The 14,334-nt window shown below is 38.9% G+C and overlaps 1 protein-coding gene across 1 annotated transcript in view; it reads left to right on the top strand.

Annotated features, from left to right (window-relative positions):
- Positions 1-13,698, top strand: part of LOC102805531 (zinc finger C3H1 domain-containing protein-like) — a 41,278-nt gene extending 27,580 nt beyond the window's left edge. The window contains exons 18-30 of the mRNA XM_085501174.1: positions 128-311; positions 910-1,098; positions 1,447-1,626; positions 2,065-2,134; positions 2,611-2,716; positions 2,949-3,069; positions 7,761-7,939; positions 8,928-9,131; positions 9,332-9,598; positions 10,080-10,181; positions 10,677-10,716; positions 11,262-11,324; positions 12,043-13,698. Of these exons, the coding sequence (XP_085357300.1) occupies positions 128-311; positions 910-1,098; positions 1,447-1,626; positions 2,065-2,134; positions 2,611-2,716; positions 2,949-3,069; positions 7,761-7,939; positions 8,928-9,131; positions 9,332-9,598; positions 10,080-10,181; positions 10,677-10,716; positions 11,262-11,324; positions 12,043-12,159 (1,822 nt within the window). The 3' untranslated portion in view covers positions 12,160-13,698. The remainder of the gene's footprint in view (positions 1-127; positions 312-909; positions 1,099-1,446; positions 1,627-2,064; positions 2,135-2,610; positions 2,717-2,948; positions 3,070-7,760; positions 7,940-8,927; positions 9,132-9,331; positions 9,599-10,079; positions 10,182-10,676; positions 10,717-11,261; positions 11,325-12,042) is intronic.
- The last annotated feature ends 636 nt before the right edge of the window (positions 13,699-14,334 follow it).

The raw sequence follows: 14,334 nt of genomic DNA, 5'->3' as shown, positions 1-14,334 counted from the left end.
ACCCTATAGCAAAAACTATAGACTATACTTTTGCCTTGTGGTTCAGGTAATGATGTTTTATGCACTAATTCATACTTTTATGTATACATCCCAGTTTTGAAATGTTAAAAATTTGTTCAACCATCAGCTCTGTAGAGTGTTTAGATAGAGCTCTGAATGTGTTGTCAAGAAGTCTTGAAAGTAATGGAAGCAGTGTAGAACTATGGCAGCACTATCTAACATTGTATTCCAAGCGAGTTAAGTCGGAGGAACTGAGAGAGATGTGTCAGGAAGCTGTCCAGTTTGCACCACATTATGATTTATGGTGGAAGGTAAGACAACAGAATTTGCACAATACGGAACATAAATGCCATTTTTGCAGTTAAATTTGTAACGTCACAATGCTAGTTAATTTAATCAACAGGGTCATAGAATTTGGTGCAGCACATGTTTGTGTAAAACAACCAAATGTATTTTGCATGAGTTGTATCCATCGCTTAGGACCCATGTTGAATACGCTGAAATGCAATACCTTTGTTGCTTTAAAACCATTTAACTTGAATTGTGTAAGATTGTCATCATGATTTTTTTTGTGGCTGCGAATTTCTTGCGTACACCTAACCAGCAATATCGTCAGCTAATTGGCCGATAATACAGCTGCAATGCAAGCAATGTTATTTCAGGAAGCCATTAGATAGTTATCAGATTTAAAGGCATCATTGTTTGCAGAACAACTGTGTTATCAGCCCTTTAGCTGATGGTATTACATTTTTCATTCTGATGTTGCAAACATGCATTTCAGTTCACACAAAAATTACCACAGTCATGTTATGACAAAAGAAGCACTAACAGATTTTGTTGGATTGATGACCTAAAAGAGGAAGCTTGTATAACATGTAGTTGACTTAATGTTTTGTTGTTTTATTTCAGTGTTTACAGTTAGAAAAAACCTTCAGTGGAAAAGATAGTCTCTGTAAAAAAATACTGGATTTCTTAGTTAAACAACAAGAGGAGTTGTCTTGCCATTTACAGTCACACCAAATATTAGAAGTTTTGTTATACAGAGTACATTTACACGTCCAGTCTAGAAGATATAATATTGCATTGAATATTTTTAATGTAAGTGTACAGCCTTGTCAACGTTACCATGAATCTACTTTGCTGTATGTTTGCAGAGTTTATTTTTATCGCCATTGTGAAACATTATGACAAGCAAAATCTCATGATGCATGATAAACTAAGTATCGCACAGGTTGTTCAAACTCTTTCTGACTAAAAAAATCCCAGAACACAATGGACACTCGTTGGTAACTATTAAAACAGAAATACAGAAACAGAAATGCACAAAGTGATCACTTGATTCAAGGAGGCAAAACCTTCAAAATTAAGTGCAAAAATGTGAGAGGAAAAAATGATAATCACTAACCAGTTGTTTCACAGACTCATCAATTTGTTATTATTCCACAGGGTGCTTTATCGGAGAAAGTTTCCAGCACATCCAGCCATTCGCACTATATAGCAAAGTATTTAACGGGCAGTGATAGATGCCTGGCCTGGCTCTCGTTTATTTATCTCACTCAATTTCATACATTACCACCAAGTCTCTATGATCCTGTCAATAATAATCCTGGAAAAATAGTTAACAAGGTATAGTGATAACTGTTTCTCATGTCTACTAACATTGTAATAGGTAGACAGAAATCTGGTTAAATAAACTGTAAATTGTTAATAAAGCAATTGTACATTTAGCATCAGGTACTATAACAATTTTCTGTTCTGTAAAACGCTGCTCTTGTAATTTTACTAAATCATATGTGCAATTGTTCATTTGAATTTGTCTCTTGTTTTGGATTATATACGTCACTAACACTGACGCACTCCATACTTATAGTGTGTGCCAAAATCTTGTCCCTGAATGCCAACTTTTGTACAGACAGGTACGAGATTGTATTGTCTGTGTGTTAATACGATTGTCGTATTCCCTTTGTGAATAGTTTGTGGTATTATTGTGATGACCTTATATTATCACATCACTGTGAACTGTACAGGGAAATGAAATCTCATAATATAATATATAAATTACAGGAACCGTTTATTCTACCCTGGACTGAGAGTTCAGAATTGAATCCAGAGGTGCTACTTTCTCACTTCCAAGGTCAGTTCATTTGATTTTTTTTGTTGGGGTGGGGGTGGGGGGTGGAGTTATGTCACAGAACATTCTAGTAATGAAGCACTTCTGTGCTTTGATGTGAACATGACGTGTATGGGTGAAAGCATTGTTGTTCAGTACAACAGTTGTGTTTTGGAGTCAATACAAAGCTACTTAAAAGATTGTGCCCGATTGGCTACCCAACCTTAGCACCTAACAGTCAGACCAATCAGAGACCAGCTTGTTTGTTGACAGTTTTTTTTCTACAAACCATCTTTTTCTTTTTGTATATATGCTTTTGCTCAGCTAGTATTGGGTGGTTTAGTCGTTTGTCAATTAGATTGTAGATGTCTCCAAACATATTTTTATGACAGCCTAAAACCTTTAACAGCCTCTATTTCAGTTTGTCTATTAAGTAATGAGACTTATAGGAAAGGTAAATTGAATGGTATAGATTTATTATTTTATTAATTGCTTTCTAGATGCTCTTGATGCTTGCAGCGATAATGATGGTGCTCCTCATCTCAACACTGTAGTTTGTATACCACTGTATAAGAACGTCTTACACATGGAGACCATGTTAGCAAGGTAATAATCATCATCTTATAAGAACGTGGTTAGACCATATTAGCATATCACATAATCATTCTGTGTAGAATCAGCAACGCATTCAGTGCATTAGTTATTTGGATATCTCTGGTGGTATGCTACAATACAGTCTCATGTACATGTTAGTACGTTATGGTATAAAGGTTCCAGTCAATTCTTCCATGTAAATATGTACATATACTGTAACAGTTACACAATTGTGTATTGATAGGTTGGATGCTGCCAAAACATTATGTAGAAGGTTATTAACTGAAACTCCAAATGTTGTACAGTTATGGCTACTACTGACTGATCTGGAAATTAAGAGTGGCAATCCTGGTGAAGCTAGACAGGTGGGTAATCAACTGATGATTTTCAGGGAATCTTGCCTTAGGCTGTATGAACCAGTGATCTTCAGGGAATCTTGCCTTAGGCTGCATGAACCAGTGATCTTTAGGGAATCTAGCCTTAGGCTGCATGAACCAGTGATTTTCAGGGAATTTAGCCTTAGGCTGCATGAACCAGTGATCTTTAAGGAATCTAGCCTTAGGCTGCATGAACCAGTGATCTTTAGGGAATCTAGCCTTAGGCTGCATGAACCAGTGATCTTCAGGGAATCTTGCCTTAGGCTGCATGAACCAGTGATCTTCAGGGAATCTAGCCTTAGGCTACATGAACCAGTGATCTTTAGGGAATCTAGCCTTAGGCTGCATGAACCAGTGATCTTTAGGGAATCTAGCCTTAGGCTGCATGAACCAGTGATCTTCAGGGAATCTTGCCTTAGGCTGCATGAACCAGTGATCTTCAGGGAATCTAGCCTTAGGCTACATGAACCAGTGATTTTTAGGGAATCTAGCCTTAGGCTACATGAACCAGTGATCTTCAGGGAATCTAGCCTTAGGCTGCATGAACCAGTGATCTTCAGGGAATCTAGCCTTAGGCTACATGAACCAGTGATCTTTAGGGAATCTAGCCTTAGGCTGCATGAACCAGTGATCTTTAGGGAATCTAGCCTTAGGCTGCATGAACCAGTGATCTTTAGGGAATCTAGCCTTAGGCTGCATGAACCAGTGATCTTTAGGGAATCTAGCCTTAGGCTGCATGAACCAGTGATCTTCAGGGAATCTTGCCCTAGGCTGCATGAACCAGTGATCTTCAGGGAATCTTGCCCTAGGCTGCATGAAACCAGTGATCTTCAGGGAATCTTGCCTTAGGCTGCATGAACCAGTGATCTTCAGGGAATCTAGCCTTAGGCTACATGAACCAGTGATCTTTAGGGAATCTAGCCTTAGGCTACATGAACCAGTGATCTTCAGGGAATCTAGCCTTAGGCTGCATGAACCAGTGATCTTCAGGGAATCTAGCCTTAGGCTACATGAACCAGTGATCTTTAGGGAATCTAGCCTTAGGCTGCATGAACCAGTGATCTTTAGGGAATCTAGCCTTAGGCTGCATGAACCAGTGATCTTTAGGGAATCTAGCCTTAGGCTGCATGAACCAGTGATCTTTAGGGAATCTAGCCTTAGGCTGCATGAACCAGTGATCTTCAGGGAATCTTGCCCTAGGCTGCATGAACCAGTGATCTTCAGGGAATCTTGCCCTAGGCTGCATGAACCAGTGATCTTCAGGGAATCTAGCCCTAGGCTGCATGAACCAGTGATCTTCAGGGAATCTAGCCTTAGGCTGCATGAACCAGTGATCTTCAGGGAATCTAGCCTTAGGCTGCATGAACCAGTGATCTTTAGGGAAACTAGCCTTAGGCTGCATGAACCAGTGATCTTTAGGGAATCTAGCCTTAGGCTGCATGAACCAGTGATCTTCAGGGAATCTTGCCCTAGGCTGCATGAACCAGTGATCTTCAGGGAATATTGCCCTAGGCTGCATGAACCAGTGATCTTCAGGGAATCTAGCCCTAGGCTGCATGAACCAGTGATCTTCAGGGAATCTAGCCTTAGGCTGCATGAACCAGTGATCTTCAGGGAATCTAGCCTTAGGCTACATGAACCAGTGATCTTTAGGGAATCTAGCCTTAGGCTGCATGAACCAGTGATCTTCAGGGAATCTTGCCCTAGGCTGCATGAACCAGTGATCTTCAGGGAATCTTGCCCTAGGCTGCATGAACCAGTGATCTTCAGGGAATCTAGCCCTAGGCTGCATGAACCAGTGATCTTCAGGGAATCTAGCCTTAGGCTGCATGAACCAGTGATCTTCAGGGAATCTTGCCCTAGGCTGCATGAACCAGTGATCTTCAGGGAATCTTGCCCTAGGCTGCATGAACCAGTGATTTTCAGGGAATCTAGCCTTAGGCTGCATGAACCAGTGATCTTCAGGGAATCTAGCCTTAGGCTGCATGAACCAGTGATCTTCAGGGAATCTAGCCTTAGGCTGCATGAACCAGTGATCTTTAGGGAATCTTGCCCTAGGCTACATGAACCAGTAATCTTCAGGGAATCTAGCCTTAGGCTGCATGAACCAGTGATCTTTAGGGAATCTAGCCTTAGGCTGCATGAACCAGTGATCTTTAGGGAATCTAGCCTTAGGCTGCATGAACCAGTGATTTTCAGGGAATCTTGCCCTGGGCTGCATGAACCAGTGATCTTCAGGGAATCTTGTCCTAGGCTGCATGAACCAGTGATCTTCAGGGAATCTAGCCTTAGGCTGCATGAACCAGTGATCTTCAGGGAATCTTGCCCTAGGCTGCATGAACCAGTGATCTTCAGGGAATCTTGCCCTAGGCTGCATGAACCAGTGATCTTCAGGGAATCTAGCCTTAGGCTGCATGAAACCAGTGATCTTCAGGGAATCTAGCCTTAGGCTGCATGAACCAGTGATCTTTAGGGAATCTAGCCTTAGGCTGCATGAACCAGTGATCTTCAGGGAATCTTGCCCTAGGCTGCATGATCCAGTGATCTTCAGGGAATCTAGCCTTAGGCTGCATGAACCAGTGATCTTCAGGGAATCTAGCCTTAGGCTGCATGAACCAGTGATCTTCAGGGAATCTAGCCTTAGGCTGCATGAACCAGTGATCTTCAGGGAATCTAGCCTTAGGCTGCATGAACCAGTGATCTTCAGGGAATCTAGCCTTAGGCTGCATGAACCAGTGATCTTTAGGGAATCTAGCCTTAGGCTGCATGAACCAGTGATCTTCAGGGAATCTAGCCTTAGGCTGCATGAACCAGTGATCTTCAGGGAATCTTGCCCTAGGCTGCATGAACCAGTGATCTTCAGGGAATCTAGCCTTCGGCTGCATGAACCAGTGATCTTCAGGGAATCTAGCCTTAGGCTGCATGAACCAGTGATCTTTAGGGAATCTAGCCTTAGGCTGCATGAACCAGTGATCTTCAGGGAATCTAGCCTTAGGCTGCATGAACCAGTGATCTTTAGGGAATCTAGCCTTAGGCTGCATGAACCAGTGATTTTCAGGGAATCTTGCCCTAGGCTGCATGAACCAGTGATCTTCAGGGAATCTTGCCCTAGGCTGCATGAACCAGTGATCTTCAGGGAATCTAGCCTTAGGCTGCATGAACCAGTGATCTTCAGGGAATCTTGCCCTAGGCTGCATGAACCAGTGATCTTCAGGGAATCTTGCCCAAGGCTGCATGAACCAGTGATCTTCAGGGAATCTAGCCTTAGGCTGCATGAAACCAGTGATCTTCAGGGAATCTAGCCTTAGGCTGCATGAACCAGTGATCTTTAGGGAATCTAGCCTTAGGCTGCATGAACCAGTGATCTTCAGGGAATCTTGCCCTAGGCTGCATGAACCAGTGATCTTCAGGGAATCTAGCCTTAGGCTGCATGAACCAGTGATCTTCAGGGAATCTAGCCTTAGGCTGCATGAACCAGTGATCTTCAGGGAATCTAGCCTTAGGCTGCATGAACCAGTGATCTTCAGGGAATCTAGCCTTAGGCTGCATGAACCAGTGATCTTCAGGGAATCTAGCCTTAGGCTGCATGACCCAGTGATCTTCAGGGAATCTAGCCTTAGGCTGCATGAACCAGTGATCTTTAGGGAATCTAGCCTTAGGCTGCATGAACCAGTGATCTTTAGGGAATCTAGCCTTAGGCTGCATGAACCAGTGATCTTTAGGGAATCTAGCCTTAGGCTGCATGAACCAGTGATCTTCAGGGAATCTAGCCTTAGGCTGCATGAACCAGTGATCTTTAGGGAATCTAGCCTTAGGCTGCATGAACCAGTGATCTTCAGGGAATCTAGCCTTAGGCTGCATGAACCAGTGATCTTTAGGGAATCTAGCCTTCGACTGCATGAACCAGTGATCTTCAGGGAATCTAGCTTTAGGCTGCATGAACCAGTGATCTTCAGGGAATCTAGCCTTAGGCTGCATGAACCAGTGATCTTTAGGGAATCTAGCCTTAGGCTGCATGAACCAGTGATCTTCAGGGAATCTAGCCTTAGGCTGCATGAACCGGTGATCTTTAGGGAATCTAGCCTTAGGCTGCATGAACCAGTTATCTTTAGGGAATCTAGCCTTAGGCTGCATGAACCAGTGATCTTTAGGGAATCTAGCCTTAGGCTGCATGAACCAGTGATCTTTAGGGAATCTAGCCTTAGGCTGCATGAACCCGTGATCTTCAGGGAATCTAGCCTTAGGCTGCATGAACCAGTGATCTTTAGGGAATCTAGCCTTAGGCTGCATGAACCAGTGATCTTCAGGGAATCTAGCCTTAGGCTGCATGAACCAGTGATCTTTAGGGAATCTAGCCTTAGGCTGCATGAACCAGTTATCTTTAGGGAATCTAGCCTTAGGCTGCATGAACCAGTGATCTTTAGGGAATCTAGCCTTAGGCTGCATGAACCAGTTATCTTTAGGGAATCTAGCCTTAGGCTGCATGAACCAGTGATCTTTAGGGAATTTAGCCTTAGGCTGCATGAACCAGTGATCTTTAGGGAATCTAGCCTTAGGCTGCATGAACCAGTGGTTTCCAGGGAATCTTGCTTATTTCTTCAGCTACACAAGGACATTAATGTGTAATCTTTTAAAAAAGAAAAGTGCCTAAAACTGTGTATCTCACTTGTTGTTTACAGGTTTTCCAAGAAGCAATTAGTGTGAACTCTTCTTCCTTGGAGTTGTGCCATATTGCAGCTTCGTTTGAACTATCTCAAGACAATGCTGCATCCGCTATATCTCATCTAGTGAAGTGTGTCAGCAGACTGTTTGAATCTCATCAACTGCCAAACAATCCCAGTGCTATCGACTTATACGGGTATTAGTAATATCAGTTTTAGATGATATATTTTCATCTAAACTAGTGTCTATTTAGGTGGTCAATATATTAATATATTCACAACCATTTCTCAGAATTTTTCTATTTGATATTTTATTCATAATCATACTTTCACTGTATTGGGATCCAGTCCAAATATGGCTAAAGTGTAATCAGCAACCATTTCACTGACGGAAATGGGCAGATGGGTGACAAAACATAACAGGTTACACAATTCATGTTATTTAGATGTGTGTATCACAATACTTTAAATATCAAGCTGTAAATTACTTCTCACAATGTTCTGTCCTGGGCCTAATGGAAAATAAGGTATCACCCCATAACATATGGTGTGATGCATTATGGTTCTAATGGAGGAATAAGGTATCACCCCATAACATATGGTGTGATTCATCATGGTTCTAATGGAGGAATAAGGTATCTATCACTCCATAACATATGGTGTGATGCATCATGGTTCTAATGGAGGAATAAGGTATCACCATGTAACATGGAGTGATGCATCATGGTTCTAATGGAGGAATAAGGTATCTATCACTCCATAACATATGGTGTGATGCATCATGGTTCTAATGGAGGAATAAGGTATCACCATGTAACATGGAGTGATGCATCATGGTTGAGTGAGGGAATAAATTGTCACTCTACGAACACAACAAACACTAAATTTAACCAACCAATTTTGTTTAATGACCCCTAACGATATTTCATTGTGATATTGTATCAACATCTCACATGATTACTAATCTATGTCTTTACACATTTGACAATGGCTGGCTGACAACCATTTTGCTTTATGTTTTGATTGTCTGTCCTCACCCATTTTTGTGAAACAATTTTTACTAAATTGTCATAAAAGGCACCCACAATGTTTTTGTATGGTGGAAATTTTCTTAACATTTTTCCTTCTTTTGTGCCCTTATACCAAATGCTTGTTGACACTGACTTATTCATTTATATGTTGCAGTCAGGTTCTTGGGCAGTCAATTTCAGTAGAGAATAAACTGCCGACTGTTACAAGTGACATCATAGCAGAGGGTCAAGTTTACTTGTGGTTGAATTACACTCTGCTATTGGAATTGTATGGTGATTATAGTGGTGCTATTGAGGCCTATGAGACAGCATTATACGTGTTGAAAAACAGCCATGATGTACGAAAGATTTGGATGCAGTGAGTACTGGTTTTCAATAATAAATATCTCGATTTTACTTTGCAGCGAGTCGCATGTTTGATATGCATCCTATATGATGTATAGCACAAATGCATTTATTTTTTTTCACATGAAAACTGGTGCTTACATTTCATAGTTATGAATGCTGCATATCTTGGTATCAATTAGAAAATGGACATTTGCTTCCATTTCCATATAGATACTTGAAATATCAATGCCGGAGGACCGCCTCGTCACAAACAATGAGCCGAGAACAGAAGACATTTACAGATCTTGTTAATCGCTGTTTAATCACCATGGCAACCCAGGTGCATCCTCCATACTCGTCTACTTTTCTGTGGAGTGACTATAGTTTCCATAACAACGTAATTAGTCTGTATCTGAGTTGTGTGAAAGAGGACTGTTGGTCAGCTGTCTACGAGAGATATTTGAGAATGATGCCCGATAATGCCATACTAGCATTGAGGTGAGTCTATGTACCTAATTAGCTACCAACTCATCATTTATGTATTCTCTCAAAGATTATTCAGGTTACACTAATTAGAATTGTCAGCAAATTTTTTTTCCCACCATAGTTGTCAGAATTGCATATTATTAATTACCTGGAGGTGGTCGGGTTGCTTATACATTTCTATCACACTTATGATACAGGAGTAATTCAATTTAACTGCTTATTTGAAAGTCTGATGGGTATTCAAATTAACATTCTTTTTCAATTTCAGTCTGAAATTATACTCAGTTTTAACATGTATTATATATTATTTTTGTTTTGTTTATGTCAGAGAATTTGTCTCTATAACAGACGTATATTAAAATTGTTTCAAATAAGCCATTAAAAAGAACATTGACCTTCATAAATCATGTACTCTTTGTCTGATGTTTGGATAAGACTGTGTTAGTAGTAGTAGTAGTTGCATAATGTGTTTTGTTTTCTCTGTTGTGTGTAGGTGGTGCCAGTATGAAATAAGAGTTGGTAATTTACAGGAAGCACAGAGGATATGCAGTGGATGCATTGATGTTATGCCATGTTGCCTACCACTGTGGAAAGTGTACCGTATCAATTTCAACATATATAAATACTAACAAATTGTTATTATGTGTGTAGTGGACAACATTTAAACCTATTTAGTCATCCATTCATTGATTGTTGATATTATTTACATGCTGGTTATCATAAACTTAAAGGGCGGCAGTCGTTGTGCCGCGTCCTGTTCGATATGGGACTCATAGCGATGTATACAACATGTGTAAAATACATTTATTCTGATGTATCTAATTCAAAACTCTTAAAATCTTAAAAGCCAGTTAAAAAAATGTTTTTACCCATGCAAAAGTCATTGTAAATTGCTTTTAATGTAACAACAAACATGTTCCCCTGTTGGTGGCTAGAACTTACAAAATACATTGTACACTGTACTTGACCATTGAACCCTATATCTGATTCATGGAGACTGCAACTTACTGTATACTGTTATTTCATGCGATTGGTTCAAGATGTTTAATTCTGTTGTCTGACTTCAGACCTTTATCTCCTTATGTTGCAGAGCAATACTATTGGAACTCAAGCAAGCAAATTATAAAGAGGTACTTTCATATGTTTATGTTAATATGAATGGTTGAACAACTGTAATTTTACTTATAACCATGACCTCCATCATAACACAATGACTACTGTGATGTGTACATTATCACTACTGTAACCATAGTGGTAATTACTGTAACCATAACTACACTCAATGATGATTACTGTAACCGTGACTGTCACCAATGGTAAAACAAAGATTACTGTAACCGTGACTGTAACCAATGGTAAAACAAAGATTACTGTAACCATCACTGTCTTCAATAGTAAAACAAAGATTACTATAATCATGAGTGTAACCAATGGTAAAACAAAGATTACTGTAACCATCACTGTAACCAATGATAAAACAAAGATTACTGTAACCATAACTACAATTAATTGTAAACAAAACATGATGATTAATGTAGCGATGACTGTAACCATTACTGTCATCAATGGAAAAACATTGTATCAAGTGTTTTTTTAAATCCCATAGCCTTCTGGTAAATCAATTTTCACTTTTTGTATTTCCTTGTTTCAGAAGTGTTTTTCTTTTACTTTACAGGTTCATCGGATGTATTGGAAAGCAACACAAGCCCTGCCTTTCGCTGCTACACTTTGGAAAGATGTAACGATAAATTAATATATTTATTGATATAATAATATTTTTGCTTTCTGTTGCTTTCATTTGGCATGTTTTGTGTTTCAAATGTTGCTGTCTGGGTATTGGAACCACTGTTGACATTCAGATTGAAATTCACCCTGAAATGTAGTGTCCCATCAGGGTTCTTGTGGAAACCATAAATGTCTTAAAAACATCTGAACCCAACTTAAAGAAGCCTGCTATCAGAATTGTTTTGATGAGTTTTTAAATGGATGTGAAAAACAGCAATTTTACACAGTTGAAAATTATATCCTCAGACATTTTTAATGCCTTCATGCTATATAGCTCAACTTACTATTAGTTTGTTTTCAATTTGAACAAAATTGGTCTTAAAAAGATCTAAAATTTGATGAGCTTAGCTTAGACCTGTATAAACCCTGCATTAAATCTGAGCAGGAAAACAATGAGATTTGATGATCTGAAATAGTTGAGTGTCATGGCCGACTGCCTTGTATGAGATTTAGAAGAGAAAGGCACAACCACCAGGAACCCAGCTTTCAATCTGAGTGGGAAAACAGTGATAAGTGATCTAATAAAATCTGAAATTTGATGATCTGAGACCTGTAGTAACCCAGCTTGTGAAGTTGTTGTCATGAGGAACATTTTGAGAATTTATTTCCATTTAAAAATAACTTTTACACTAGCTGCTTTTAATGCTTCTTATTTGTCTCCATTCGTTTAGTTTATTCTGTTTGAGGTTGCCTATAGCAACAGACTGGAAGACATTAAAGAAGTCATTGAAGTTTGTCAAGAGATTGGTATCAATATTGAGGACTACGTTGCAACTCTCCTGAAATAACTGGTTCCAGCCAGTTCCAGCCAAATCTAACTTGTTTGCATTGGTTGTGGCTTGCCTGTCTTGATGTGGCAGCTTCGTGAGTATGATACCAGAAAGTGATGGCACTGATTTATTCTAATCTTTGTAAAGATGAGTTGTCACATCTTGATTGGCTCATACTTATTCATCAAAAATGCCTAAAACTAAATTTTTGTATTTGACTCAAGTCATTGCCACCACACATGTGCATCTATCTATATTATAGTTTTGACCTGCCTTGGAGTTTCATGCACAAGTTTATTGCAGTGAAACCTTATTCATCTCGCTATCTAAACATTTCAAGGATGTTTTTTTTTTTCGTTGCTTGAAAGTTTTGCATGGAAATCCTGGCTTTTTATCTGTTTGTTTTTGTTGAATTGTACTTTCACTACTCACAAAAACTCTCTACTTAGCTAGCATGCTGTAGACAGTGGTGCAATCCACTCAGACTTATAGATCCAGTTTGAACCGAACAAATCCAGTGTAATCCAGTAACACTGTTGAATGAACAATGCAGGCTGCTGCTGTGCCTGTAGATAAAAAAAACCTTGTTATATATATATATATCTAAGAACATGTGCCACATCACTAAATCTAAAGGAATCCTTGCAGGCCAGAGTGTGCGGCTGTTGCCCGCTCTTGGCTAGAAGACTGATAAAACGTGGAACCAGAACAATATTACAGTCACAAGTCTTATATTATCAAGAGAACTTTCAAGTTTTGTGATGTAATTTTATTTTTATTTGCTGTGGACTCTACTTAACTCTTAGGAGTATTGTATCCTTTCTCGCATGTATTCTCCCTAGGAATCGCATCAAGCAACTTTTTTTTTTAATTATACAAAATCAAAATATTCCAGTGCTTATACAAAAATATATTTTTTTGATGGAACTTGTTTCAGGAAAAAAATGACACCTGAGATTTAAGTGACTTCTCATTCCAATAAAACACAATTCTCAAGCGAGTTGACAGAGTAAAGATTTTTTAAGTGAGGATAATAAGACTTTTTGAAAAAAAAGTGAATTGTTAACTGATCCGTCCTTACTTCCCAAATTTAATTTCTGAAACAAAAGTCATTAGTATCTGAACTCTGAACAAAGTTGCATGCCGAGACAAGATAAAGTTGATGCATTTATTTATAAGTGAGAAAGCTAGTCAAGTTTTGAGAAAATAGTTGTAGAAATGAGTGATCGGAAGAATTATCACAGGAAGTCAAAATGTACTTTCAATTTGTACTCTGAATCAAACAAGATGAAGATTATCAAATCAAATTATTTTAATATCTGAACAGCTGATACAACATGGTTACTGTCCAGCAACTCGGCAAAAAATGTTGAGACATTATTGAAGCAGTCTGATTACATCGAAAGTAAAACAACAAAAACAGTTTTTATTGCCTGGAAATAAAATTACAGATAGCAAACATTAGTATTAAGTTCAGAACATAGGAAGGGTTTAGTTTAAGAATACTTACATGTTGTTATATCCTTTAAGAATAGTAAACTATTTAAAAACTGATAATTCTGCGTTTGGTAATTTTATTCCTATGCTACCCTGCCTCACTGTATATAAAAAATTAATATGAGAGTGACTTGAGCATCATCAGAATGACATCTATGTAACTTTAATTTGTAATACGAGATTTCTAATTCTCTTTCGTCCATATGACATCTAAAAAGCTTAGTACTCTCATGTAAGTTTCAAGTTACAGTGAACTGTAGAGATTGTTTGAGACATGTCACCTGCCTCTCCCCTAATCACTTCGCCTTTCCCACTCTGCATCTTCCAATCACTTTGTGGTTTGGGAGATTTATATGTACTGATAGAGTTGTTGATATATGCTTCCCACGCTAAGTTCAAAAATATTACTGGGTGGTAAGACACAGAGCATGGTATTTTGGACCAAAGAAGACAAAGATCAGTGGAGTAACGTGAAACACTCAGCAATTCTTTATTGCATAAAGCGGCGGATACAAATAGCAATAAATTGTAGCAACTAAGTGTGGGCAGAAAACACAGCAAAAGTACTCACAAAACTTGTCATATTTTCTGATAGGTTGGTGTGGTGCTCTCTGATGTCTACAATATTTTTTGAGAGATGGCTCATTTGATAATGTACATGTACATAAAACAGTGAAATAAGAAACACCTCAATAT

The sequence above is a fragment of the Saccoglossus kowalevskii genome, chromosome 7 (genome assembly GCF_978046115.1).
Source record: "Saccoglossus kowalevskii chromosome 7, keSacKowa6.1, whole genome shotgun sequence".
NCBI lineage: Eukaryota > Metazoa > Hemichordata > Enteropneusta > Harrimaniidae > Saccoglossus > Saccoglossus kowalevskii.
The sequence above is the reverse complement of the archived record's forward strand: the minus strand, read 5'-3'. Positions and strand labels throughout refer to the sequence as shown.